General features: G+C 41.1%; 1 protein-coding gene across 4 annotated transcripts in view; it reads left to right on the top strand.

The window, feature by feature from the left end:
* phldb2b (pleckstrin homology-like domain, family B, member 2b) overlaps positions 1-26,118 on the top strand; it is a 120,806-nt gene that overhangs the window by 35,421 nt on the left and 59,267 nt on the right. For all 4 annotated transcript variants that reach the window (XM_064332700.1, XM_064332702.1, XM_064332701.1 and 1 more), the window contains exon 5: positions 19,471-19,590. In XM_064332700.1, coding sequence (XP_064188770.1) covers positions 19,471-19,590 — 120 coding nt within the window. The remainder of the gene's footprint in view (positions 1-19,470; positions 19,591-26,118) is intronic.

Raw genomic sequence — 26,118 nt, 5'->3', positions numbered from 1 at the left:
TATAACAGGCAGCCAGTGGTGGGTAGTGAGCAGGGGAGTGACGTGGGAGTGTCTGGGGAGGTTGAAGACCAGACGAGCCGCAGCATTCTGAATGAGTTGCAGGGGTCTGGTGGCAGATGCCGGTAGTCCAGCCAGAAGAGAGTTGCAGTAGTCCAGGCGTGATAGAACCATTGCTTGGACCAGGAGCTGGGTTGAGTAGGTGGTGAGAAAGGGGCGGATTCTGCGGATGTTATACAGGAAAAATCTGCATGCCCGGCTTACTGCTGCGATGTTCTTGGAGAGGGATAGCCTGTTGTCCATCACCACTCCGAGATTCTTGGCACAGGGTGATGATGTCACTAAGTTGTCCCCTAGGGAAATGGAAAAGTCGAGGAGGGGAGAGGATAGAGCAGGAATAAAGATTAGCTCCGTCTTTCCCGGGTTGAGCTTCAGGTGGTGATTGTCCATCCAGCTCTGTATGTCCCTCAGGCAAGCGGAGATGCGGGCAGGGACCTGTGTGTCCGATGGGGAGAAGGAGAGAAAGAGTTGCGTGTCGTCGGCATAGGAGTGATAGGACAAGCCATGGGCAGATATTACAGGGCCAAGGGATCTGGTGTACAAGGAGAAGAGAAGGGGACCGAGGACTGAGCCCTGGGGAATTCCGGTGGCGAGGGGACAGGGTGGTGATACCTTACCCGCCCAGGCAACCTGGAAGGAACGGTCAGAGAGGTAAGACTCAATCCAGTCAAGGACTGTGCCGCAGATCCCTGTTGCTGCCAGGGAGGACAGGAGGATAGAGTGCTCCACAGTGTCAAATGCAGCGGAGAGGTCTAGAAGAATCAGGACAGAGGAGAGGGAGGCTGCTCGTGCGGCATGGAGTGACTCACTGACCGAGAGGAGTGCAGTCTCGGTCGAGTGGCCAGGCCTGATGCCAGACTGGTGGGGATCAAGCAGGTTGTTGTGAGAGAAGAAAGCAGAGAGTTGGTTAGATGCAGCACGTTCAAGTGTTTTGGATAGGAAAGGGAGGAGAGATACCGGGCGGTAGTTCTGAATGACTGAAGGATCTAGTGTGGGTTTCTTCAGCAGCGGGGTGATGTGGGCCCTCTTGAAGGATGAGGGGAAACATCCAGAAGATAGGGAGGAGTTCACGAGGGAGGTGACAAAAGGGAGGATGTCAGGTGTGATTGCCTGGAGGAGAGATGAGGGGATAGGGTCGAGGGCGCAGGTGGTAGGGCGGTGGGTGAGCAGAAGCTGGGAAACTTCAGAGTCTGAGAGGAGAGAATATGTGGAGCAACAGGGGGCGGAGGGCGCAGAGGGGGCAGAGGGCGCAGAGGGGGCGGAGGGCGCAAAGGAGCTGCGGATATCTGCAATCTTTTTGTCAAAGAATGCTGCAAAGTCATCTGCAGTGAAGGAAGACTGGGGTGGAGGAGGTGGCACGCTGAGGAGAGAAGAGAAAATAGAGAAAAGTTGACGAGGGTTAGAAATGGAGTTATGAATTTTAGTTTGGTAGAATTTTGCCTTAGCGGCAGTGACAGCAGAAGAAAACTCTGTCAGGAGAGACTGATAGGCTGAGAGGTCAGATGGGTCCCTGGATTTGGCCCACTTCCTCTCAGCAGCGCGGAGGCTGGCCCTGGTGGTGCGTAGGATGTCAGACATCCATGGACTGGGAGGGGATGAACGTGCTGGCCTAGGGACGAAGAAGCACAGGGAGTCGAGTGCTGAGGAGAGAGATGAAGTTAGGGTGGAGGATGCAGAGTTAGTGGGGAGCTTGGAAAATGATTGAAGAGGGGGGAGGGAAGCAGTCACTCTGGGAGCAAGAGAAGAGGGTGATAGGGAGCGGAGGTTACGGCGAACAGTGACAGTGGGGATGGGAGGAGGAGAGGGAGGATGTGAAGAGAGGGGGAGGGAACCCTGAAAAGTGCCAAACTCTCTGTGCTGTATAGGTAGGGAGGGCAAAACGAAGCTTTAGAATGTCGCCAGCAGTGTATGCGCGTGAGCTTGACAATACATTTCTCACAGAAAAGGTCTTTTGTTACCTTATTTTAGTTCATTACAGTGGTGATAGAAGTTACTAGAATTAAGTGGTACTGTGCTGTTAGCCTTTATTGATCACCGTACAAGGTTAATGTGAAGTAGCTAGCACAATCTGACAGTACTAACCCATATAAATGTACTTTGAATGGTACTTGGTCAATCGCACGGTAAATGTGAAAAATATTCGATTATAGTCAGCGGCACCAAAATTTTCTGTCACACCCTCGATAAACGGCAAAAGTCCCAGTAGAAGATTGAATTAAATCTTTAAAAGTTATATATTTTCTGAAACCTTATCGATTCCTCTTGCCCGTAGTGAGTGAAACTAGGCGATCTGATCATATAGTCGCTATGTAAATTACGTCAGAAGGATTCAGCCTTGTTGTTTGCTACCTAAACTTCACAGCACACTCAAATCCCTTAGCATGCTTGTAGCATGAAGTGTCTACTTTCAAAATCCATTTAAACCATTCACAAATGACTTGGGACTTTGAAGTTATAAATCGGGATGCATCAAGTGTCCCGTGAAAATACTGACCTGGCTATCAGTCAGAATTCTGAGAGAACCAACTGCCATAAATGACCGCGTAAAATCAACCAGTAAGAGTTATTATGATGTCACTGGTTCAGAACCCCATAAATGTAAACAGTCGAATGAAATCAGTGAAATCTATCGGTTTTCGGTGCCGTCGGAATCCCGATCTTATCATTGATGGAATTTTGGGAAAGTGCGAGCTAAAAGGCCACAAAAACAGCCGATATATCACATTATTATTCCATATATGTACGATCGCTGTTCACAATACGTTAATTTAAGGCTAAACTGGTATTTTAATCACAATACTTGTGTTAATTTCCGGAAATAAATTTTTCGATTGTCCTCTCTAGTATAGGTATGGGGCATGCCCCCGCCAAGGCGTAACTTGGCAATTACAATACCCTGTTTCCAGTCATTCGGTATTTCTCCAGTTTCTAAAGACTGTCTAAAAATACTTGCCAGTGGTTTAAAAATGATCTCACTTAACTATTTTAGTACCCTTAGGTATATGCCATTGGGGCCTGCTGCTTTATTTGTCTTTAGTTTATGTAATTTATCTAATATTTCTATATCCCCTGTTTCAATATCTGCCAAGACAGAGTATTGAATATGCCTTCCGGCCTATAAGTAACCTCTTCTCTGGTAAAACTCTCAACAAAATAGCCATTTAGGGCATCAGCAATATCTTTATTTTTATAAAGCAGTGCTCCGTCATTATTTTTAATGCCCTTAACCTCCTCTTTAACTTTCCTTTTCCTACTACAGTATTGAAAGAAACACTTAGGATAACTTTTAGCATCTTCTGCAATTTGCCTTTCATAGAGCCTTTTGGCTACCCTTAGTTCTTTTTTAACCTTAACATGCATACTACAATATTCAGCCTTATTACTCTCAGTACTGTCATTTTTTATATATCTTAAACAGTTTATTCTTTTTCCTCAAACTCTTCCGTATAGCTTTACTCATCCACTGTGGAGACAGCTTTTTCAACTTACCTTTCCGCACCTTTGGAATGAATTTACACTGTGCATCAAGTATAACCCTTTTCATTCACAGTCAAGAAGTTGCACCCAGTCTACCTTACTTAAGTCTGATCGCATCTTTTTAAAGTTGGCACGCCTAAAATTTTAAATCCTCGAGTTAGATGGGGCCCTCTTAGTTTGCCAAAATACATCAAACCTATTGTGGAATGATCACTTGTCCCAAGTGGTTCCATTACCTCTATACTACAAATTCTGTCAGAGTCATTACATAACACCAGATCTAGAACTGATTGTCCCTCTTGTAGGCTGTCTGACATACTGTGCTAAAAAAATGTCATTTATGACATCAAAAAATTCCTCCTCCCTTTTTCCTTGTCCTGTCACCAATTCCCAATTAATACTGGGGTAATTGAAGTCGCCCATGATAATCGTCTCAGCTCCTCTGCAAGCTTGTTTTATATTTTCAAAGAGCATTGTATTCACACTATTGTCTGAAGCTGGCGGTCGGTAACACACTCCTATGTTAAGCCCCTACTCATGTTCCCCTATGAGCTTAATCCAGATATCCTCACTAGGCATGAGCTGGTCAATTTCTGGAATTTCTTGCACATTAAGATTATCTTTCACATGTAGAGTCACACCCCCACCTCTCTTACTGGATATATCCTTCCTAATAAGTTTATATCCTTCTATATTATATTCATAGCCCTTACTATTAATATCAGCCTCAATTTCCAAAAATTTGTTTTTTATACTTCTAGCATTTAAACAAAGACGTTTCAGACTATTGCTTCTACACATCTTCTCCTATTCCCTCACTCCCCACCATCCCAAGCCACCCTCACTAAAATTTTGTGTAGGAGCCTAAATGCAGTTTGTTGATAGACAGTAAATGATTTGACTAATTAGCACACAGTAATTTAAGTTTGTATGTAAAACAACAGTAATTTACATGATTGGTTGATTCAGAAGATATTTTTGATTGAGTATTTACAACATTTACACGTTGATGTATTTACACAGTTCATATTTACAATGATGCAATAAGTTAATTTGATTTATTGTGCTTATAATGTGTGTGGATAATTTCAAATGCATAAAAGCTCATTTACAATTACTTTTGGAAATAGGATATTGTGACAATTGCTTCCAAGTAGCTATTTGCATATTTCATTTTATTCATTTTTGGAGAGATTTTGGATATGTTTCTGGACCCCTAGATATTTTAGACCACTGTACTGATGGAAAGCTTGTAATTGCCACTTGAAAATGATGCAACATTGAGTTTCTTGAGACAAAACAGTTGATTTGCAGTGAAATACGTGAATATGTTGTGATTTACAGCAATGCATAATTTAGACATTTTGGATAGATTTGGAGACGCTGGGTACACCGTGTACCCCCAGATCTCTAGTTTAAATAATCCTGTGCTAACCTGAGCATACGCTGGCCCAGTGCAAAGGTACCCCTCCGGTTCAGGTGCAGCCCATCATGTTTGTACAGCTCACTCCTGTCCCAAAAGGTATCCCAGTGCCCCATAAACCTGTATCCCTCTTTCCTACAAAAGGATTGTAGCCACGTGTTAAACCTCCAGGTAAAGTTCTGCTTCCCTCTTCTTGCACGTGGTGCAGGTAGAATTCCAGAGAAGACTACCGTGGAGGTTTTGCTCCTAATCTTCTCTGCTAATTCCACAAATTTGTCCTGCAGGACCTCAAACCTACTCTTACCTATGTCATCGGTCCCTATGTGGACCATGATAACTGAATCCCTTTCTTCTCTGGCCAGGAGCTTCTCCTACCTGGGCACCAGGCAGGCAACACACCGTGCGAGACTCCTTGTCACGCGAAAAGACTATGCTGTCAACCCCTCTAATAATTGAGTCCCCTACTATCAATAACTCCCTTTTCCTGGAGGATGTGGCCATCTGGCTACCACAAAGCTCATCAGTCCCCCCACTCTCAGGGTCAAGGGCCAGGTCCAATTCCTGCAAGGGCTGGAATCGGTTGGACACCACAACCTCTGGAGATGCCGCCCCTATGTGGTGTGCAAGCCCTTTCCTGCGCTTACGCCCTACTGTCACCCAACTGTCTCTCCCTGCCTGCTCTGAAGACTTCCCCCCTCCCGGCCTAGTCTTTAAAGGACATACTATTTAGTTCTGGGAACGCTTCCAATTGAAAACTATGTGATGGTTCAGCCAATTGGCCCTCGAGGACACAAATCTTGCTCTCAAAATGCTCAGTAAGCTGACAACGGTGACAGACAAACAGCCCAAGGAAATTGCTTTCCAGCAGAGCGATCATTCTACACCTCTCACATAGTTTTGGCCACATTTTAACCCCTAACTATATCCCTATCTCTCCCTAAGTTAAGATAAAGTTACTGCCAAAACGGAGTCAGCAACACCACACTTAATAACACGCTAGGTGGCACCGGACAGCAAGCAGTAGAAACTGGAGCGGAATAAAGCCTCTTTTAGCCAACTTCCCAGGTAATGTTAGCTAAGCTTTTAGTTTATACACAAAAGAATGACCAGGTATGGAATCAATCTGATTTATAATCAGCTAACTTAGCTTTTGCTAGATACCAGTAACTCAAAGAAAAGAAACCCTTGTAGTTAGCTAGCTAGGTAATAATTTGTCACAGGCGAAAATACACCCCAAATTTATCTGGAATCCATTTATAATACTAGACTAACTATTATATTTAACATTAGTACTTAACTATGGAGGCAAATTATTTAGCTAACGGTAGAAACCGGAGAGGAGAAAAGCCTCTTTTAACTTTCTAACGTAAAGAGCTTAGTTTATAATAGACTACAGTTAACATTACCACTTAGCTAACACGGGAGGCAGCTAGGATTTGCTTCCAAGAGGGCGAACAACCCCCCCAAAAAAACCTTGTTAGCTTGAGTGTGCCAAATGTATTAACCAGCTTGCTAGCCGAGTGCTAACAGAGGAAAAAAGCAGGGTAAAAGTCCCTCTCTGTTCCTTTAACGGCAACAAGGGTTTTCACCTTAGGAGCAAGGCTCGCTTATAATAATGTGTTTTAAGGGGAGGTACCACCGTCAAAAACAATGATTTTGGTTCCATATGTCAATTTTGATATTTTTGATATTTTGCTATAACTTCTATAGTTTCATAAAATGAACAAATTAAAGGTAAATAATTGTTATAAATAGTTAATTTAGATGATAATATAACACCATCGTCAAGAACATGAAGCATAAAATGAGCTTATGATAGCATCTTTTATGATTGAATGCCTCTGCGGTTTTAAAACTGACCTGGTTGAATCATATATCGTTAAAAAGCTTGTTTCCTGGAGCGTATAAGCCAGTATGACCATATGTTTTTCCTTTGCTGTCACTGTGAGGATGGACGAAAAAAAATCAGAACTCTTCGATTTCATTTACATTAGCAAATGTAACAGCCATTTCCTCAAAACTGTATTTTGCCCATAGGGTATTCAATTTCTCAACTTTAACAATAGATACAGCTATATAATTTTACATACTGCTTCTTAAATGTTATAGCTAGGTCAGAGGCTTTATTTGATATGTTTTGTCATTTTCATTTTATGTGGCATTTTATCAGTAAAAATAGGTAAACTTTTTTTCAGTATGTACATATTGTTTTTGGAATAATTAATTTAACCCTCCTGTTATCTTCAAATTTACTAACATATTTTATCCTTGGGGTCAATTTGACCCCAGCAATTTAAACCTCCAGAAAATGATTATAATTGAAATTGTTACTACAAGTTTGTGTCAGGTACTTTATGTTTCTTTGTTGACTGCCTAAATAGCCCTTTAAATTAAAAATAACCCCCCCCCCACCCCCCCTTATACATCCAGAATACCTATTACCCGACTATGAAAAAATATGCAAATCACCATAAAATCTCACTGATTGACCTAAAATTGGAAAGAAAGATATTTTTGGTGTTTTAATGTTTTTTCACACTGTCCCCAACATGGTAACTTTCCTTTTCAGCAGTTCCTCACCTAGGGCGTACAATGTGAAAAAATTATCACATGTAATGTTATGACCATTCAGTCCTTCAACCATGTCTAGTGCCACCCTCATGCCCTGATTTTTTTCAGGTGCTTCCCCAGGGGATTTACCAGTGTACATCTGCATATTCCAGGCATAGCTGGACTGTGCATCACATGCTGCTCATATTTTGATACCGTATTTGGCCAGTTTGCTTGGTATGTATTGTCTGAAGGGACAGCGCCCACGAAACGCAACCAGACATTCATCCACAGTCACGTGGGGGCCTGGATTGTAAAGAAAGGGTAATTGCTGAACCCACTTGTCCCATACATCCCGTATTGCTGCAAGTTTGTCACGCTCTCATCGGCCCTGCCTTGTTTCTCTGTCATCAAAGCGTATGACATTCCAAAACATGGAATGTCTTTAGAGACATGGTGGCTGGAAATATTGCCCTTCCAGTGTCAGCATTCCAAAGGCTTGCTGTTGCTTCGCCTTTTGACTTGTAGACTCCTGCCAAAATGAGCAACCCAATGTAGGCTTGCAATTGGGTCACATCCAAGTCTTACCAACTGCCCCCATACACGCGCCTCCCCTCTAAGTTTGTCATCTCAAGTATATTCTTTTCGATTGATGGTGTTACGAAGAGCTCAAATGCTGATTTTATGTCTTGGACATGGCTGACAGCATATCTGGTGGGGCCTGGAACCATTTTGATGACATTAGCAGCATTAAGTCTACCCTATCGTTCAAGTGGGGGAGGGACCATAATAACTTTCCATTTTTGGAAGGTAACGTGTCTGCTGGTGGTTGAGAGACAACAGGAGGGTCAACACTAAGGGTCTCATTCTCATCAGAGGAGGATGCCTCATAATCAGGGTCCTCCCCAACATTATCCTCTGTCTCAGATACATTCTCCTCTATGTCGCTTTCAAAGAGCTGTGACAAAACATCATTGACAGAAAACCTTTTCTTAGAGGTTATTATTATTATTATTATTATTATTAACCTTTATTTAACCAGGTAAAAAAAGTTTTTCAAGAGTGACCTGGCCAAAATAGGCAGCAGTAAACACAGGAGTTACTAACAATACAACATAAAACAAAAGTACCTGATAAAAAGGAGCAATCAAACCCGTAAGATCAATAAAAATAAACAAAAACAATTGGGGAGTCAGAGTAAATAAAATCATACAGAAATTTTCAATTGAGAGAGAGCATAAAGAGAGAGCACACAGAGCACCAAGAGAAATGGTTTAGAAGGCTGCTGTGCAAGCTTTTATATGTTTGCTCCTCCCCTATGTTGTGTGAACTCTCAGTGGTTCTAGCACTACTACAGGTATGGTTATGTTAGGGCCCTAAAGCAGAGGGAAGTTTTTTGAAGATTATAAAATTGCATGTTATAGTGAGTAAAATGTTCATATTTCTTATATGTTTTATACAGCTAAAACAGCCTGGGGTCAAATTGACCCCAAAGAACACTGATGCATACAAAATGTGTACAGGACATTGAAAACATATCATCATGTTTATTTTATGTTTACCCAGTTGTCCCCATTAAATTAGGAAAGGTCATAAAATATGAAGCAAAAAATTTTTTAGTTAAACATTGAATGGGGTAAAATTGACCCCAAAGATAATAGGAGGGTTAAAAAACAATTTTTTGACAAAAGCCTCTGACAAGCACTAAATATTGAGTTATGGATCACATTTAAAAAAAAATCAGTTCAGATTTTATCTGTAGAGCTTAAATATTGAATACCTTATATGCAAATTAGCACATATTTAATGAGCAAATAGCTCATTTGCATATTTAAAAAATTTTAAAAATGAAAAGTCATAATACAAAAAAACCTTTTATTTGTGTGTTTATTCAAGTGGTAAAATTTCATTTTGATATGAGTAAAGGATTTTTTTTAAAGGGGTGGTGCCTTAACGCGAACTAGTATCAGAACTCCAAACTCCACAGAAAACTCCAGTCCAGTATTTAATTTAATAATTATGTTTAAAATTAGAATTATCAATTAAATCACCGAATTAATTGATAGGTCAGTCTACAGTGCACTGGTGGAATCAATCAACAAATCAAAACAAGCTCTATACCAGGTTTTAAGATTAAATAATTGAATTCAATAAGAAGCAGTCAATTATATTAATGAATTGAAAACATACATTCTTTATTGAATGCAGACACTCTACTTCTAAATTACACAACAGAAGACATACAGCAAAACGTTAAACAACTAACCTAGAAATACCAGAAAATAGAGAGAGAGAGACGGATAAGAGAGAGAGACAGAGAAACAGATCAGCCAGACCTTGCCAAAGTATCACCCACTTCCAGTATAAGCGCCACAAGGAAACCAGCTAAAAGCACAAAAGAGGAAAACTTCTTCTTCAAGCCTCCGACACCAACGCAACACACTAACTTTTTTTCCTGTGGCAATCTTAAATACCTTACCCAGCATGGCTTGAGGATGTTTGCCCTGATTGGGTGATGCCAGGTTAAGGTTTAGGAGAAAAGGGAAGGGGGGTCAGACTAATTTATGGCAAGGACTGACCTACCTAAAACTGCATTCAAACTTAAAGAAGACATGGGAAAGGGAAATGTTAGGCATGTAGGGTCTCCGACCCCCGATATGGTGTCCTGTGTCATGTGGTTTGTCTCTTCAGAGGGGGTGAGACCCATACATTGTCTGCCTAGATTAGGGTATCAGTGGATTTTATATTGCCCCAATCACATTTGCTTTGATGCTTGTGACGGAGAGGCCAGGCCACATTCTTATTCACTGATTCCCTCTCTAAGGCCAAAATATAAACATTACGTATCCTACATAACCAATATGAACACAAATAGGAAGGGACTCATCACTAATGATGATCTGCAAAAAGCCAATGAACTGAATGATTTTTATCTTAGGTTCGAAACGCAGGACTTTTCTTTGGAGTGTAATGTGCTGGAGACCATTTCAACTACTGATTCGAGTTTCAGGTTGGTAGTTTACCCACACAAGATTTAGTCACTTTTTTGACATGTATGCACAAAGAAATCCATAGGCCCAGATGGCATCTCTGCTCTTCTCTTAAAGACCTGTGCAGAAGAGCTCACCCCAGCATGGTGCCTCGTTTTCCAGCGGTCTGTGGACTCACACACTATCCCTGCCCTCTGGAAAAAATCCATCATTATTCTAGTTCCAAAGAAATCTTGTCCAACTGAAAATAATGATTATAGACCTGTGGCTCTGACTTTGATTGTGATGAAATGCTTTGAAAAATACATGGTGTCTGTTCTCAAGGCAGAGATCAATTCTGTACTAGATCCATTCCGATTTGCCTACAGGCAAGGGCGGGGCACAGATGATGCCATTAACAATATCACCCATTTGACTATTAAGCGCTTGGAAAACCCCAAGCCCTATGCACGCCTGCTATTTGTTGATTTTAGCTCTGCTTTTAATACGCTTCAGCCCCATCTGCTGATCTCAAAACTGAAACAGATGAGTGTCAATCCTTTCACAATTAAGTGGTATTTTTCCTTTTTGATTAATCAAATCCAGCATGTCAGGGTTTAACAATACCCTTTCAGAATCCAGATCAATCAGCACAGGTGCCCCACAGGGTTGTGTCAGCTCGCCAGTTCTTTTTACATTATACAAAAATGAGTGTACGAACAGCCACCCTAGGAACTGCATTTTTAAATTTTCAGATGACACTGCTATCCTCAGCCTACTGCACAAGGACACAAGTCCTTCAGCCTATTTCACTGAAATAGAGAGTTTTATGCAGTGATGGTGATACAAGTTTATTAAATAGGATAAACCCCTTGAGATGAGCCATCTCGTTTTCGAGGGGGTCCTACCAAACTATACAAGCAAAAGACAAGAAACAGATCAAATATATTAAAGTAATAAGAGAGACAAAAACAATAAACAATTCCACAGTCACACTACAACTAAGACAATTTACACCAAACATCAGATAAATGAGTACGTTGGTGAATACAACCACTTGATGGCCACAAAGAGGCCGTTAACAAGTATTTGCCCAGCAAAGATATAATAATGAAAAAGCAGTATAGAATATGCAGTGAATTGTATATTATTACAGGTATAGCAACATCTGAAACATGAACAATAACTGAAAATAGGAAGACAAACCTTTTTTAAACATGTGAAGTGAAGTCAAGGATCGTATGTTTGAAGGTTATTCCAGTTTGAAGGAGCCTTAAATATGAATGCTCTCTTTCCAAATACTTTTCTAACTGTAGGAATGGAAAAGAAGTATTGTGTAGAATGCCTCAAATGATATATTGAGGAATATGGTACCAAAAACGGTTGTAGGTAATGAGGATAGTTGAAATGTACACATTTAAAGATGAGTTGCAGCCCAGTGAATGTGTCTTCTTATATTGAGTGGAGGCCATTTGAGTGAGTTATACATTATACAGTGATGAGTACTAAAGGAACAACCAAGAGCAAATCTACATAAATTATTGTATGCTGTATTGAGGGGTAGAAGGTTAGTTTCGGATGCATTTTGATAAACAACATCGGCATAATCAAAAAATGGTAATATAAGTTGTGAGGCCAGTTTCTTTCGGGCACTAAGTATAAAAAAGTGTCTAGATCGAAATAAGACACTGGTTCCAAAATTAATTTTGTGGAGAACGTGATGAATGTGATGTTTGAATGTAAGTTCAGCGTCAAGCCATAAACCCAAATATTTAATTTTATCAACTCTATGCAGAGAAGACCCATCATTACACATTATTCTTAGATCATTAGATTTTGTTTTAAGGCCCTGTCTTGTTCCAAATACCATAGTGTAAGATTTTGTTTTATTGAGCAGTAGTTTATTAGCTAAAAGCCAGTTTTGTAAGGTATTGAAAACTGTTTGAAGGGCAGTTTGGATTTGCAGTAAATGAGGTTTGGAAGTATAAATAACAGTATCATCTGCATATAGTTGAACAGAAGAATTAGAACAGATTAATGGAAGATCATTAATAAAAATAGAGAAAAGAAGTGGACCCAGCATCAAACCCTGTCGTACACCTCTTTAGCCGCGTTTCCACCGCAGGAACTATACCCCGGAACTAGGAACCTTTTGAGGAACTCAGTGCGTTTCCACTGCAGGAACTAGGGTCTAAATTTAGTTCTGGGGGCTTTGTTTTACCCCCCAAAACGTTCCTGCTCGGGGGGTAGTACTTTCCGAAAGTACAGGAACCTTTTGGATGGAGCTTGCAGCGCTGAACATTTCTGATTGGTCGAGTACTCGCAGCATTTGTGTTGTATTTATTTTCCGCCATTACCCGCCATGTTTGAAAATATGCAGCGGCAAACCAATTTATTTTCATAACTTCAAATCAAACTTGTATGTTATGCGGCGCAGTAGCCTAGTTTTGGTTATAGCCTGTCAACGTCTTGGAATTATAACGTGTGCTCTTCTGTTCTTTTCTTGCTTTAGTATTCGTTTTATAAAATGCTAAGCATTCATGCTGGGACAGCATATTACGTAGGCTACCAAAACATTCAAACGGATTAATTCGGTTGCTGAATATTTTCTTCCGGATTTTCTTTGTTAGCCCGTTGTAATTGACTCAAAACGTTTGATACAGTTATGTGAGGTTCGTTCGTTCTATTCTTGTCATTTTGCCATTAGCCTATATGGAATTGACGACGAGAAAGTAATCAAACAGCAAATTGTTTACAACGTGTGCATGTTTTCTGCTGTTGTTGCCAGTTATACATATAAATGTGAATGCATTCTGTCGCTTTGAATGTCAAGACATGAAAGCGAATGTTCGCATAAAAACATAATGAATGTGTTTGAGAGGATATATGAAAATCAATAAATACAAAAGTAACCATATATAGTCATTGTTGGTAACCCGTTGTATATAAGTGAAATAAACCCCTCCGGGCTGTCCCGGTTATGAGGAAATAATGTAGGCTACTTCGGTGGTAGTATGGGGTTACAGAAGAAATCATATGACAGATGGACCGACGACAACGTCGCTTTTTCATGTCAGTGGGCTAATTTGCCTAATCTTCGCGGTACTTTAGACCCCGGTGGAAACGCAGACAACCATTGGCTGAAGGAACCTTTTAGTTCCTGGTAAAGTAGTTCCTGGGACTGAAAGTTCCGGGTAATTTTGGTGGAAACGCGGCTTTTGTTGAACAAATAGATCAGACTTACTCCCTTGAAGAACAACACATTGTTTTCTATTATGTAAATAAGAGTTAAACCATAATAATGCATTTTGAGATAGACCAACAGCATATAATGAATCTCAGAGTAGGTAATGATCAACCAAATCAAAAGCCTTCTTGAGATCAATAAAAATAGCCCCTGTAAGATTACCATTATCGGATGCTGAAAACACATCATTAGTAAGTCTTAAGAGAGCAGTAGATGTTGAATGATTATGTCTAAATCCAGATTAAAATGGCGATAGGATACTATTAGTCTTAAGATACTGTGATAACTGGTTAAAGATTAGTTTTTCAAATATTTTAGCAATAGAACAGATTGTAGATATAGGTCTATAATTATTTGGGTCAAGACTGTCACCCCATTTGTAAAGTGGAGTAATACGTGAATATTTCCAGATATCTGGTAACTCACAGGTAGATAATGACATGTTGAACAAGTCAGCGAGTGGAAACATGAGAATATGAGAGGCTAGCGTAATATATCTAAATTCAATCCCATCAAGTCCAGCACCACTGTTCAAACTTTGTTGTTTGATAGCTTCAAGTGGTGTGATGCCAACCATCATAGTCCAGTGGTCATACATGATGAACCAATTAATCAGGTCTGCTCTAGTCTGGACGAACGCATGTACTTTCTGGGGCAAAAGCGAGGTGCCTCTGCTGCTGGGAGCCAGCGGTGGCTTCCTTATTGGTTAATCAAACTGTCTGTCTCAGGTTGCCGGTTCTCCCTCCCTTCCGACACTCTTTCTGTTTCATGTGTGCTGCAATCCAAGTCCCGACTGAAACACACCAGCAAAACAGACAAAGCTATCGCGCTAACCCAAATTATCTGCTAAAAACAGAATTATGGACAAATTCGAAGATTTTAATTCTGTTATATCAAAGATTTGCCAAATACATGGTGTGACTTTGTTGAAGGACCTTTAGCGCGTATGTTTGGATACGATGTTATCGAACAGAGATGTACTCGCATGCTGCCTACAGGATTTGGCAAAAGTTTAATTTTTCAAGCGTGGCCTACAGTATGCAGTCTGCTATCAAATAAATACCCAGAAAAATGGCCAGAAGAAGCAGTGGTTTTGATTGTTTGCCCGTTACAATCAATAATAGAGGAGCAAGTGGAATTGTTGAACCAAAAAGGAATTAAATAAAAAAATTTATCACTGATATATAAATTGTGTTTGTTTTATTATCGAACCTCGAACCGCAGACTCTACATCTCGGTGATAAACTTCGATGGTGTGGTCGGTGCTCTGATGTTAACGTTAGCCATTTTTCCCAAATAGTGGCGAACTGATGCGGTTCTGTGGAAAAGTTTGCCTCCAGTAATGTTTTTCCACTGTACGTTTCAGACCACGCCTGGCCAAAATCGTCACCACATTTGGAGCGCTGCCCCTCTGCACTCTGATTGGTTGGGAAAATACAACTATCCCAGGAAGGTTGCCACCTTCAGTTATGCCTAGAACGTCAAGGCATCGACCAGGTTCTGTTGAACAAAGTGAAAAAAGAGACTGGCTCGTGAGGCTAGGTCTGCTCCTACAAGTACCTTGGCATTAACTTGGACAACACCCTTAGCTGGATGGCCCATGTTGAAAGTTTGTGTTCTCGTTTACAGCAGAAATTATACTTTTTATGCCGACTCAGGGTGCATGGGGTGGATCAGAGGATTATGTTTTTATTCTACCAGGCTGTATTAGAGAGCATAGTCAGGTATGGGATGTCAGCATTTACATTTACATTTACATTACAGGCATTTGGCAGACGCTCTTATCCAGAGCGACGTACAACAAAGTGTATAACCATAACCAGGAACAAGTATGACGAAACCCCTAGAGAGAAGTACCGGTCCAAATACAGGGAACAACCGCATAGTTCAACCTGGACCCTGGTGGTTAAACTGATTAACACTAACAACGAGAACGGCAACAACGCAATCTATGGAAAAATAAAAATAAATAAAAATACAAGTAGTTGTTAAGACTGGCGCATCAACTAAGTCACCTATTAAACAGCTGCCTAGTTACAACCCTAAGTTTAGTCATTTACAGGGGGGGAAGGGAGGGATGGGGAGAGGTGCAGCCTGAAGAGGTGGGTCTTCAGTCGTCGTTTGAAATGGGTCACAGTCTCAGCTGTTCTGACCTCCACAGGGAGGTCATTCCACCATCGTGGGGCCAGAACAGACAGGAGACGTGTTCTGGAAGTGTAGGTGCGAAGAGGTGGAGGTGCTAGGCGTCCTGAGGTAGCAGAACGGAGGGATCTGGCTGGCATGTAGGGTTTGAATATCTTGTGAAGGTATGCTGGGGCTGATCCCTTGACTGCCTGGTATGCTAGAACCAATGTTTTGAATTTGATGCGAGCATGGTATGGCAATGTCACTGTACAGTTAAAATCTTAGCTTGCTCATCTGGTATAGACTGCCATGAAGGTTATGGGGAGGAATGAATACCAGGCCCTCCAGTCAATATATGAGCAGTCTGTTCTCAGACAAGCACAGAGAATATTGTCTGACCCATCTCATATTCTCCACGCCGAGTATGAGCTCTTACCCTCTGGCAGACGATATAGAGTACCCCAATGTAAACTCAACCATTTTAAAAACTCATTTGTGCCTATCAAACACACAACGCCCAACAAACAATTATCTAGCACCACTCATTCGTCTCGGTCCAACACAGGAAGTGCGTATCTGGTTCGTAATCAGTAGAGCACAGTACAGCAACGCCAACCAACGACAACATCACAATTAAATCACGGAGCTAATGCAGGGAAATGTAAATTCATACAAAAGTACAAATGTGCAAGTGTGCAAATGTGCAGGGGTAGTGCAAGTAATGCGGCCAGAGTGCTATTTGCCATTAAGCATATCAATAGCACTTGGGATCAAGGAGACATGGAATCATTTAGTCCTCCAAACAGGTGCCCTGAAACAACGGCCTGAGGGCTAAAGCTCAAACTCCGTCTGGAGTGGATGGTCCTGGCGGACCAATATAGCATTAGCCCTCCTAAGGACCTGCCTGTTATAAATGTCGAAAAGCCTGGCCTGACTCCCTGCTGAGATCCTACTGGTCACCTTAACCTTAAGACCTCCAAGTCTGTTCCTATTGGACAGATTTAGGTTTCCAAACCAAGCAGTAATACAAAAGGTTAAAACAGATTCAATAAAACTTCTGTGAAGGACAATCATCACAATAGAAATGTTTAAAGAGTTCATTTTCTCAGGAAAAAAAGTCTTTGCTGGACCTTTTTAGAGGTAGTGTCAACATAGGATTCGAAACACGGGGTTCCGCGCAAGAACCTCTCGTTCATTGCTGCTGTTAGTGTGTGTGTGGGATTTCACAGTGTGGCTTATAGGCTATGCTCATGTTATTCAGCTAATTTAAGCATAAACCTATGGGTTTGCAGGTTTTTTCCCTCTTCTGCCTTCCGGGTCCAGCCCGCCCTTCGCCGGCCTCCCAGAACAGCTCCTTCTGCCAGTCCAGCCCTGCCCGGTCCTGCCAGTCCAGCCCTGCCCAGTCCTGCCAGTCCAGTCCTGCCCAGTCTTGCCAATCCAGCCCTGCCCGGGCTTGCCAGTCAATCAATCAATCAATTTTATTTGTATAGCGCTTTTAACAAAGGAGCTTTGTCACAAAGCAGCTTTACAGAGAACCAGCCCCCAAAGAGTAAGCCTAGGGCAGCAGTGGCAAGGAAAAACTCCCTGAGTGATAGCAGGAAGAAACCTTGAGCAGAACCGGACTCAGAGGGTGAACCCATCTGCCACGGGCAGGCACCGGTTTGTCATGGAAAGTTAATAGTAGCAGGAGGCGGTGGTGCCCAGCTGGTCTAGCTGGTGTAGGGCTGGAGCTCCGGGCCAGGGGGGGTGCTCAGCAAACTTGGGCTAGAGCTCCGGGCAAGTGCCCAGAGCCGAGGAAGACAAAAAAAAAGAAAACATTGTTAGGGGGTTCAAGTGGTAGATTAGCAAGCAGAGCAGAAGAGACAGAGGTGCCTGTGTGCGATAAGGAAAACCCCAGCAGAATAAGGCTATAGCAGCATAGCTAAAGGAAACAGAGGCAGGGGCCAACGCAGCTATGAGGGCAGGCTTGAGACAGTCATCACCAGACCATGACCGGCTCAGCTTTACACAGCACTACCAATGATGATCCAGTGACAGCACTAACCGCTCAGTCCACCAGAGACTCTATAGCTATGCCCGCCACCCACTCCTGCTCCTCAAATATAGGAGAAACTAAAAAGATATGTTTTGAGCCTAGCTTTAAATAAGGTGATAGTGTCTGCGCCCCGAACATGGGCAGGCAACTTGTTCCAAAGGAGGGGAGCACGATAGGAGAAGGCTCTACCACCTATGGTAATTTTAGCTAATCTAGGAATAACAAGGAGGCCTGCAACATTTCCAGCCCTGCCTGGTTTTGCCAGTCCAATTCAGCCCTATCCAGGCAGCCTGACCCGCTTTAGCTCCTGTTCCAGCCTTCCTGTCCACGTCTGTCTGAATCTGCATCGCCATCTACATTTCTCCTGCCTGTCTTCTCCAATAAACCACTCAGTTTGCATTCCCAGAATTTCCTGTGTCTGAGTCCTGCATTTGGGTCCACCTGATCAGTATCTCACAACAATAAATTAAAATCTAGCAGCAAGGCAGTTGTGGGGTTTTAATTTCTGTTGTAGAAGGAACTGATCTTTTATTATAGGCAGAAACGTGCTTGTAACTACTCAAGTCTTTGTGTACATTGGCCTGCAATGTTTTAAAAGTAGAATTCTGAATGAATCTGAATGAATGAGGGAGCAGCATGATTATGATGGCAGATACTGGGCTTGTTCCTTCTGTGTCGTCACTCTCCCATTTGGGACTTTGATTGTGCCTCCAGGTGGGGGGTGGGGGGGTTTGGAAGGGGTGGTGTTTGGGGGCAGGGTTTAGAGGGCCATAAGGATCTGACTGAACTAGGTTGACAGTGGATAGTTGGGTTAATGTAATGGATGTTTTCAGAAGAAAATTTCAGAAACTTGTCACATACCTTGCTATTATTCTTGATGATGCTGGCCAGTGAGAACAAAGAAAGGCTTATGTTAAAGTCTATAAATGAATGATAAAGGTTACTTCATGTGAGCAAGTTACCATCATGAGTGCATGGTGAAATGAACATGAAATATGGACCATGAAATGAGGCAAATAAATATAGCATTAGTCATAATGCTACATAAACACACTGTGTATATGAGAATACTTATAAATGCATAGATGAAATGACATACTTTCTCATTGTAAATGCAAATACCTTCTCAGTTCACATATTTTCATTATATTGAATTCAAACAACCTTGTGTTGGTAAATAACATTTTGAAATACTGTACTTTTATGAAAGATCTAACTGAACATTTCTGAAAAAGTATTTGACCCTGGTCTGTTCTGGGGATGACCTGATATTGTCTCTTGGTTTTTCGGTTAAGTGTGCCTGAAGTAGGTGTACCTGATGGAGTGGTGCCTGATGTAGGTGCTGTAATGTACTAATGAAGTGTAATATAATGTAGGTGTGTGGTGAGCATGGCATTCATGTGTTCTCCTGTTGGGTTTCTGAGTGAGCTAAGGGAGTGGAGTGGCAGTGTTGTGTTTAACAATGCCCTCAACTGAAGGGAGTCAGTCACCCTCCTCTTGAGCATAGAGCATCTGCATTTCAGAGACATGAATAGGATTATACTGTCTCACCTTTGTGTGTTTGTGTGTGTGTGCATTTCTCCTGCAGGGTATGCTCTGTGTCTGGGTAAATCCTATTTCTTCCGCTTTAACCACCCAGAGGAAGCCAGCCGAATGAAGAGCATGCTGCCCAAGAAAAACCCTGTGTCCTTGCTGGCCTACGGCTCAGGTAGACCAAACCAACCCAGACGTCTTTTATCATATTTGGCATCCTCCCTAGTTTGGAATGTCCAAGTAGCTGTTTGCAACTGCAGCTGCGATCGTGTGTGATCTCCACTGCAGATTTAGGAGAGTCCAGACATCTGCTGTTCTCTGAAATGGGTTGTCAACAGCCAGGCTCACACAGAGTGGAGTCGGAGGAAGACCTTTTGTGTGCAACTTTGGCATGCAGTCCACAGGCACCTGATCGACAAGTGGGAGTCAGTAGAGAGCGGGGAAATCCCTCTCGTACCAATCAAAAGGCTCCTAATTGGATTGGATCTCTAATTCGATCTACCAAACCATTTGGTAGATAATCGAAGGTAGAATAATCTGAAGGCAAAGAAAATTACAGCAATGCATACATGCATTGTGTTCATAAGTTTAAGGAAAAAATAAGAAGTTAAATGCATGTGTTCCACAACCTATTTAGGAGCCTTTTGGTTCATCTCAGTTTTTAAGTTGATCAGTTAAAATTTGTACCCTCTTTTTATGTCATTGTTTTCAATATAGCAATAAGCACAATGTGAGCATGGGACTTTTGTCCTTCATGGCATGCACAGCTATTTCTGACATAATTTGGCTTAAGAGGGTAAATAATCCCTCTAAACATGAAAAACACCTAATAAGGAAAAGTTAACAGCTTGTAAAAATTCCAGGATTGCAATTGCGGTTGGAACTGACACCAGCTCACTGGTCTCCCAGGACTGAGTTTGAGAAACACTGCCCTAAGTGAATTAGCCATCTGGCAACCCCCCCCCCCAACCCCCCCAACCCAACTCCTGACATCTGACTCCTCACAGTCACGCCCTTTCTCACTCCTGCTTCCTCAGACACTAAAACATGCTGCCAGTGAATCAACACTCTCCTGTATTCTCATATTATAGACAGCCCAGTCAGGCTTTCCTTCTATCATATAGCATTACAGTCACAGGTGTGCATCTCTCCCCCCTACAGTCCTGCGGTATATACACACACGCACATGCACGCACGCACTTTCTCATCCATTACACTAGTTACCCACATGCACTCATTGGGCCTCATTCACAAAACGTGTATGATTAGTTCTGAAATCGTGTGTAAGAACCTTTCCACAAACATTTAAGCAATCATAATTTTTCTTATCTGCTTTTGTTCTTTGGTACAATCAAAAACTATATATGGATTTGGGCACATGCATAAAGGCATATGCACAGTTGAGATTTCTATTTAGAATGCTTTAATATTTATGCAAAGTTAATTTAACTAGGTACAGACCTCATATATTAATAACATGCTCATCAAAATATTAGGCATAAATATGCTATTGATTAGAACTACAACTAGTAAAATATTCCATTTTAAATCAACTGTTACAGAGTTTATATGGCTCCACTGCGGCTGGAGTGGGCACATATAATCTCTGTTAGAGTTGAATTAACACTGGACATTTTACTGCATACATTAAATTCATAAGCTCAAATCCTTTGTTATTTTTATTTAGTTTTGATTTAAATTTCAGTTTAGTTTTAGTTTTAAGAGTTGGTTGGTTAGTTTAGTTTTTTGAAAGATTTTCATTAAAATAAATGCCTGTTAAGTCACTATCTATCGCCGAATTAGGTAACACAATGGTGATTGAGCCTATTATATTAATTTATATTATTATTATTATTATTATTATTATTATTATTATTTATGATTAAAGAACTGGGTGCCTGTGGCGACATTCCCGGGAAAAAACACAAGCGGCGCATAGTTAATGACGCGTTTTCCATCACCTATCAGTGGTTGGTCCGCCAGAGAGGGTAGACGGAGCTAACGCAACAGGCTCGCTCTTCAACTCACTTGTGTGTGAGCGGCGTACTGTTTTTTCCGGTGTCTGCTAGCATTACAATAACAGAGGAAGGGGGGGGTTATGGAACCCTAAAAGGTTTTTGTGTAACATGAGAGGTCATATTATTTGTGGATGTAGATTTCGTATTACATTTGATGACAATATAATGTTACTACATTACATAGCCTAGCTATTTGCACAGCTAACGCTAGCTACCGGACCATGACAAGAAAGGCAACATTAGTTTAGACAAAGTTGCGCACAGTAGCCATCTCTCATATCAGGTAACGTTGCGTTAGCTAGCTAGCTAATGTACGTAATTAACACAATCTAATGTCAGCTAACAATTAGAAAAAACGCTAAACGCTACCGACTGGTACCGACCTCGGAAAACGTCTCTCAAATGCAATGCTACCTTGTTGCAGCGTTGCAATGTAGCTAACTAAAGGTCAGTTCAGATCAATGATCCGCAACGAGACGTGCAAAATTCCAAGACGTCTGATTGTAAACATTCTAACTGCACTTGGCGATTTGACAAGCTGGGTCTTTTGAAACCCCAGGCAAAGGCTTCAGACGCTGTGCAACTATAACCAGTTCACACCGCTGCTATTTTCTCTGCAACATTCTAAAACCGTTTAGTCTCGTTGCGAATCATTGATCTGAACTGGCCTTAATGTTACCGTTATTTACATCATCAGTTCATCAGTATATTATAATGATCGGAATAAAGCCGTCTTTACACAGAGCATTAACCTGGGGTATAGGTGGAGCAGAGCCGGTCTGATTTCAGTGTAAAGATGTCAAGCCGGAGAAAACTAAATAAAAAATATGGCAGTATGGATTCGCGTTGTTATTATTTTATTACGTTTCCTCATATGTTCCTTCAGCCTTGATGCCCTTTTTTGATGAAATCTCCTTTGTTTTTGTTTTATTCTTGTTCTGATTGCTAATTTAACACCCAGTTCAGCTTTATTCTCAAACAGTTTAGCTAGCAAAACTAGAAACACCAGGGGTAACATTTTGCAAGGCGGGGTTTCAAAAATATCACACAATCATTCACGAGAACGACAGTGTTTATTGTGCACGAGATACATAATTGCACGAGCCACAGCGAATCCGGCGGATTCTTCTTTGTAGTGTAAAAATGTTCATATCGGGCAAAAGGTGGATAAAGAACGTCTGTGGAAATTGATCATCACTAATTCTACCCCAGGTCTGCTATAGCATTTTAACCCGGCTCGGCAGTGTAAAGACAGCTTAAGTTAGCCTAATGTTAGACAATGAATGAGTATGTACATTACGTTACTTTTATAACAACCTTTTTTTTTCAGTAAATAGTAAGTGTTATAATTGGCGTGGCCCAGGACGTCACGCAGGCGACACTGGTTGGATCCGGTTGGATCTCTGGGAAGTGAGGTCCAAAAACACACCTGCAATTACTGCTTTTCGCCAATGGTACCGCCAAAGAGAACGAAATGGAAATCTTCGAGATTGTAACTTTAAATAGGTTAGTGGTATTTTATAATGAGGATATTTCACACTGTAAAGTTAAGCGTTAGTTGGTAGTTTAGTAGTTTTTGTGATACATGCAACAGTGATGACGTGAGGGATGGAACATTGCCATAATGTGGTGGACGGTTGAAAATTGTTTTCATGTCGTCCCATCCCCATACAAGAAAACATAGGAGAGTACAGAGTATAGAAATACATACAAGAGTTAATTATTACACATTTAGGTAGTGTACTGCATTGTGTGACAATATTTTTGCATTATTTTTTAATCTGGTATCAATGTGTCATCTTAAACCTTCATAAGGGACTCATTTATATGCTTTATAATGGACAAAAAGCATTTTATTCATTTTTGGATATGTTTCTCCCTAGCTATTTTAGACCTCTGTACTGACAGAAGCTTGTAATTCCCACTTGAAAATGATGCAACAGTGAGTTTCTTGAATTAAAACAGTTGATTTGTAGTGAAATACGTGAATATGTTGTGATTTACTCAATGCATAATTTAGACATTTTGGATAGATTCGGAGATGCTGGTTACACTGCTTAGTTTTTAGTAGTTCTACATATCCACCCTTGGATTTTATGAACTTGTGGTCAAGACGTTTTTGATCCAGGACATGTATAGTTTAACCTGCTGTATATATGCAATCTCTCAGTATTTCATTGCAAACTAAAAAAAGAGCAAATTCATTTTTCAATTTTTTTTTTGCCTAGACAATTACATTTTTGGCACTTTATTACTTCCAAAGTTATGAATATAATCTAATCTAAACATTGTAAATGGTTCAAATGTCTTCATTTAAGCCATTTTTCAGGTCTCTGTGGTGTTCACATCTGGAGTTATAAAGCTTTAAATAGGATACCCGCTAAATGGGCAAGGATTTGGCATGTGCGCTAAGCAGTTACTTTCCACGTGGAGGACTGTTGAGCACAATGCTTAATCAGAACTGCTTCAGTAATCATCCAGTTATATAAATGCATAGCATATAAAAATGTAAATTGTGTAATGCCTCCCATGCATTACACAAGTTTCAATTGACAGTCTTTTCAAAATCACAGCTCTTTCAGTGCCCTGCTCAAGCTAAAAATGTAGTGATTTTTATGATATTGGAAATTGGTCTGTGACAGCAAATCAAATCAGAATCAAATCACAGAAACAAATCGTGTAGTGTATGGTTGGTGCAAATGGCATGTGCCAACTGCGAAAGGTTTTATAATGTAATGTGTCATGGGTTTGGGGTGCAGTCCCATCTTTGGCCACGTGAGGGCTCCCCCGGCCTGATTACTACCTCATTGGATACACCTGTTTCCATTTATTCCTCCCTATGCCGTGATTTCGGCCACCTGCATCTTGCAAAACTATTTACGATGCGGTCTGACTTTCAGTCCTTGCTTCAGTGTCAACTTACATTCTCATTGAGCTGGTAAGGTATTTCAGAGCCTGTTAAAAAAAAAAAAAACCTCCTGTTCTCTCGCTTCTCAAGAAGTGTTTCCCCTTAGAAGGTTTGTATATCGGTCTGTGTTTCTGGGATTCACGCCGGCAGACCGTTAGGGCTTTACCTTTTCTTTTTTGTTTCCTAAGCTGTCTTAGGTTCTTGGGTTTCTCGGTGTTCGACCCCAAGTTTTCGTTTTCTTATTTCAGGTCTGAGCTGCGACTCAGTGTTTTCTTTCTCTGTTTTTCACCCTTGTTTTTACAGGGTTGTTTTCTGTTTGGCCGTTTTTTTAAGGCTTGACAGGGAGTTTGAGTTTTTACTCCAGTCGTTCTGTTTTATTTTTCCCCTTCCTCGTTTCCTCTAGCCTCTGTGGCTTATCACCTCGGTGATAAGCTTTTCGAGTCCCTGTACAGTTGCTTATGGTCCTCCGACACTCCCCCCTCCCTCACAGTAATGTAATGGTTGGCTGAGAGTTCAAAGATTCTTCACTGATTTCTGCTATGTGTACATATCAATACATATCTCTCTGTGTATGGATGTGGAAGCTTCTGCAATTGTTGGCTGTCTTCAATCCCAAAAATTTGGCATAATTCCTAGGACTTCACTGTGGGAGACCTTCCATATTTAGAAGAACATTTCACATTTCATTTTATTCTGAATTCAAATACTGCAAAAGCTTTCAGGTTTGCTTGTAGCTTTTGTTGTTTTTTTGTTTGTTTGTTTGTTTGTTTTAGTTTTTTCCAGACCTCCCAAAGCACAGGTTAAAGACGCATGTAAATAATTACAGAGAGTTTACATTAGTTATTAATATTCTATTTCAGACATGCTATGCTACACCACTTGGATTCTGGTTCAGAGCATGCATGGATTTTCTGTCTGCGCACTGTGTGTCTGCTGTAAACGGCAATCCAAATGTGTAGCGGCCATTACACATTGTTCAAGAAGCATGGTAGTGTGTGGAGGGTAATCTGCATATTGGTCACATTTTAAATCTGTAACCTTAATCACAGAAACATGCATCTAGTAACTCCTGGACCTGTGTTGTGAAATCAAAAGTAGTTCAATATCAATTTACAATTTTCATTATATTTCGGATTTGTGTTTTACGAAGATTTTATAATTGAATGAACAATTTGAATATGTGTTTTACAAAGAATTAGAATTTCACATTTGCATTTTAACTTGTACTTTCAATTTATCCTCTTGTCATCAAATTTATCAAATGTATATTTTACAAGTGCTGCAACTCAGGGTTTGTAACTGAAATTAAAGTGATAATTTATATTACGAAAGTATTGAACATCTTGCCCATCAAATAACCAATTTTTCCACTTTCACATTTTGAGCCATCATAGTTCGGCTCAGTGATTGACTAGCATGAGGCTGGTGTTGTCTTTTTCAGGTTTTCAGTTGACAGTGAATACCTGAATCTGAAAAGAGTTTGGGGTGGCATGGTCGTGCAGTGGGTAGCAGTGTCGCCTCACAGCAAGAAGGTCCTGGGTTGGAATCCCGACCTGGGCCTTTATGTGTGGAGTTTGCATGTTCTCCTTGTGTCTGCGTGGGTTTCCTCCCACAGTCCAAAGACATGTAGGTAGGCTAATTGGAGACTCTAAATTGCCCATAGGAATTTTGCCCAATGCACGGTGAGATAGGCTTCATCCCTGACCAGGATAAGCGGGAATTGATAATGGATGGATGAAAAGAGTTTGTGCAATTGAATCAATAAACCTGAATTGCA

The sequence above is a fragment of the Anguilla rostrata genome, chromosome 4 (genome assembly GCF_018555375.3).
Source record: "Anguilla rostrata isolate EN2019 chromosome 4, ASM1855537v3, whole genome shotgun sequence".
In the NCBI taxonomy this organism is placed as follows: domain Eukaryota; kingdom Metazoa; phylum Chordata; class Actinopteri; order Anguilliformes; family Anguillidae; genus Anguilla; species Anguilla rostrata.
This window is presented reverse-complemented; position numbering and strand designations above follow the sequence as displayed.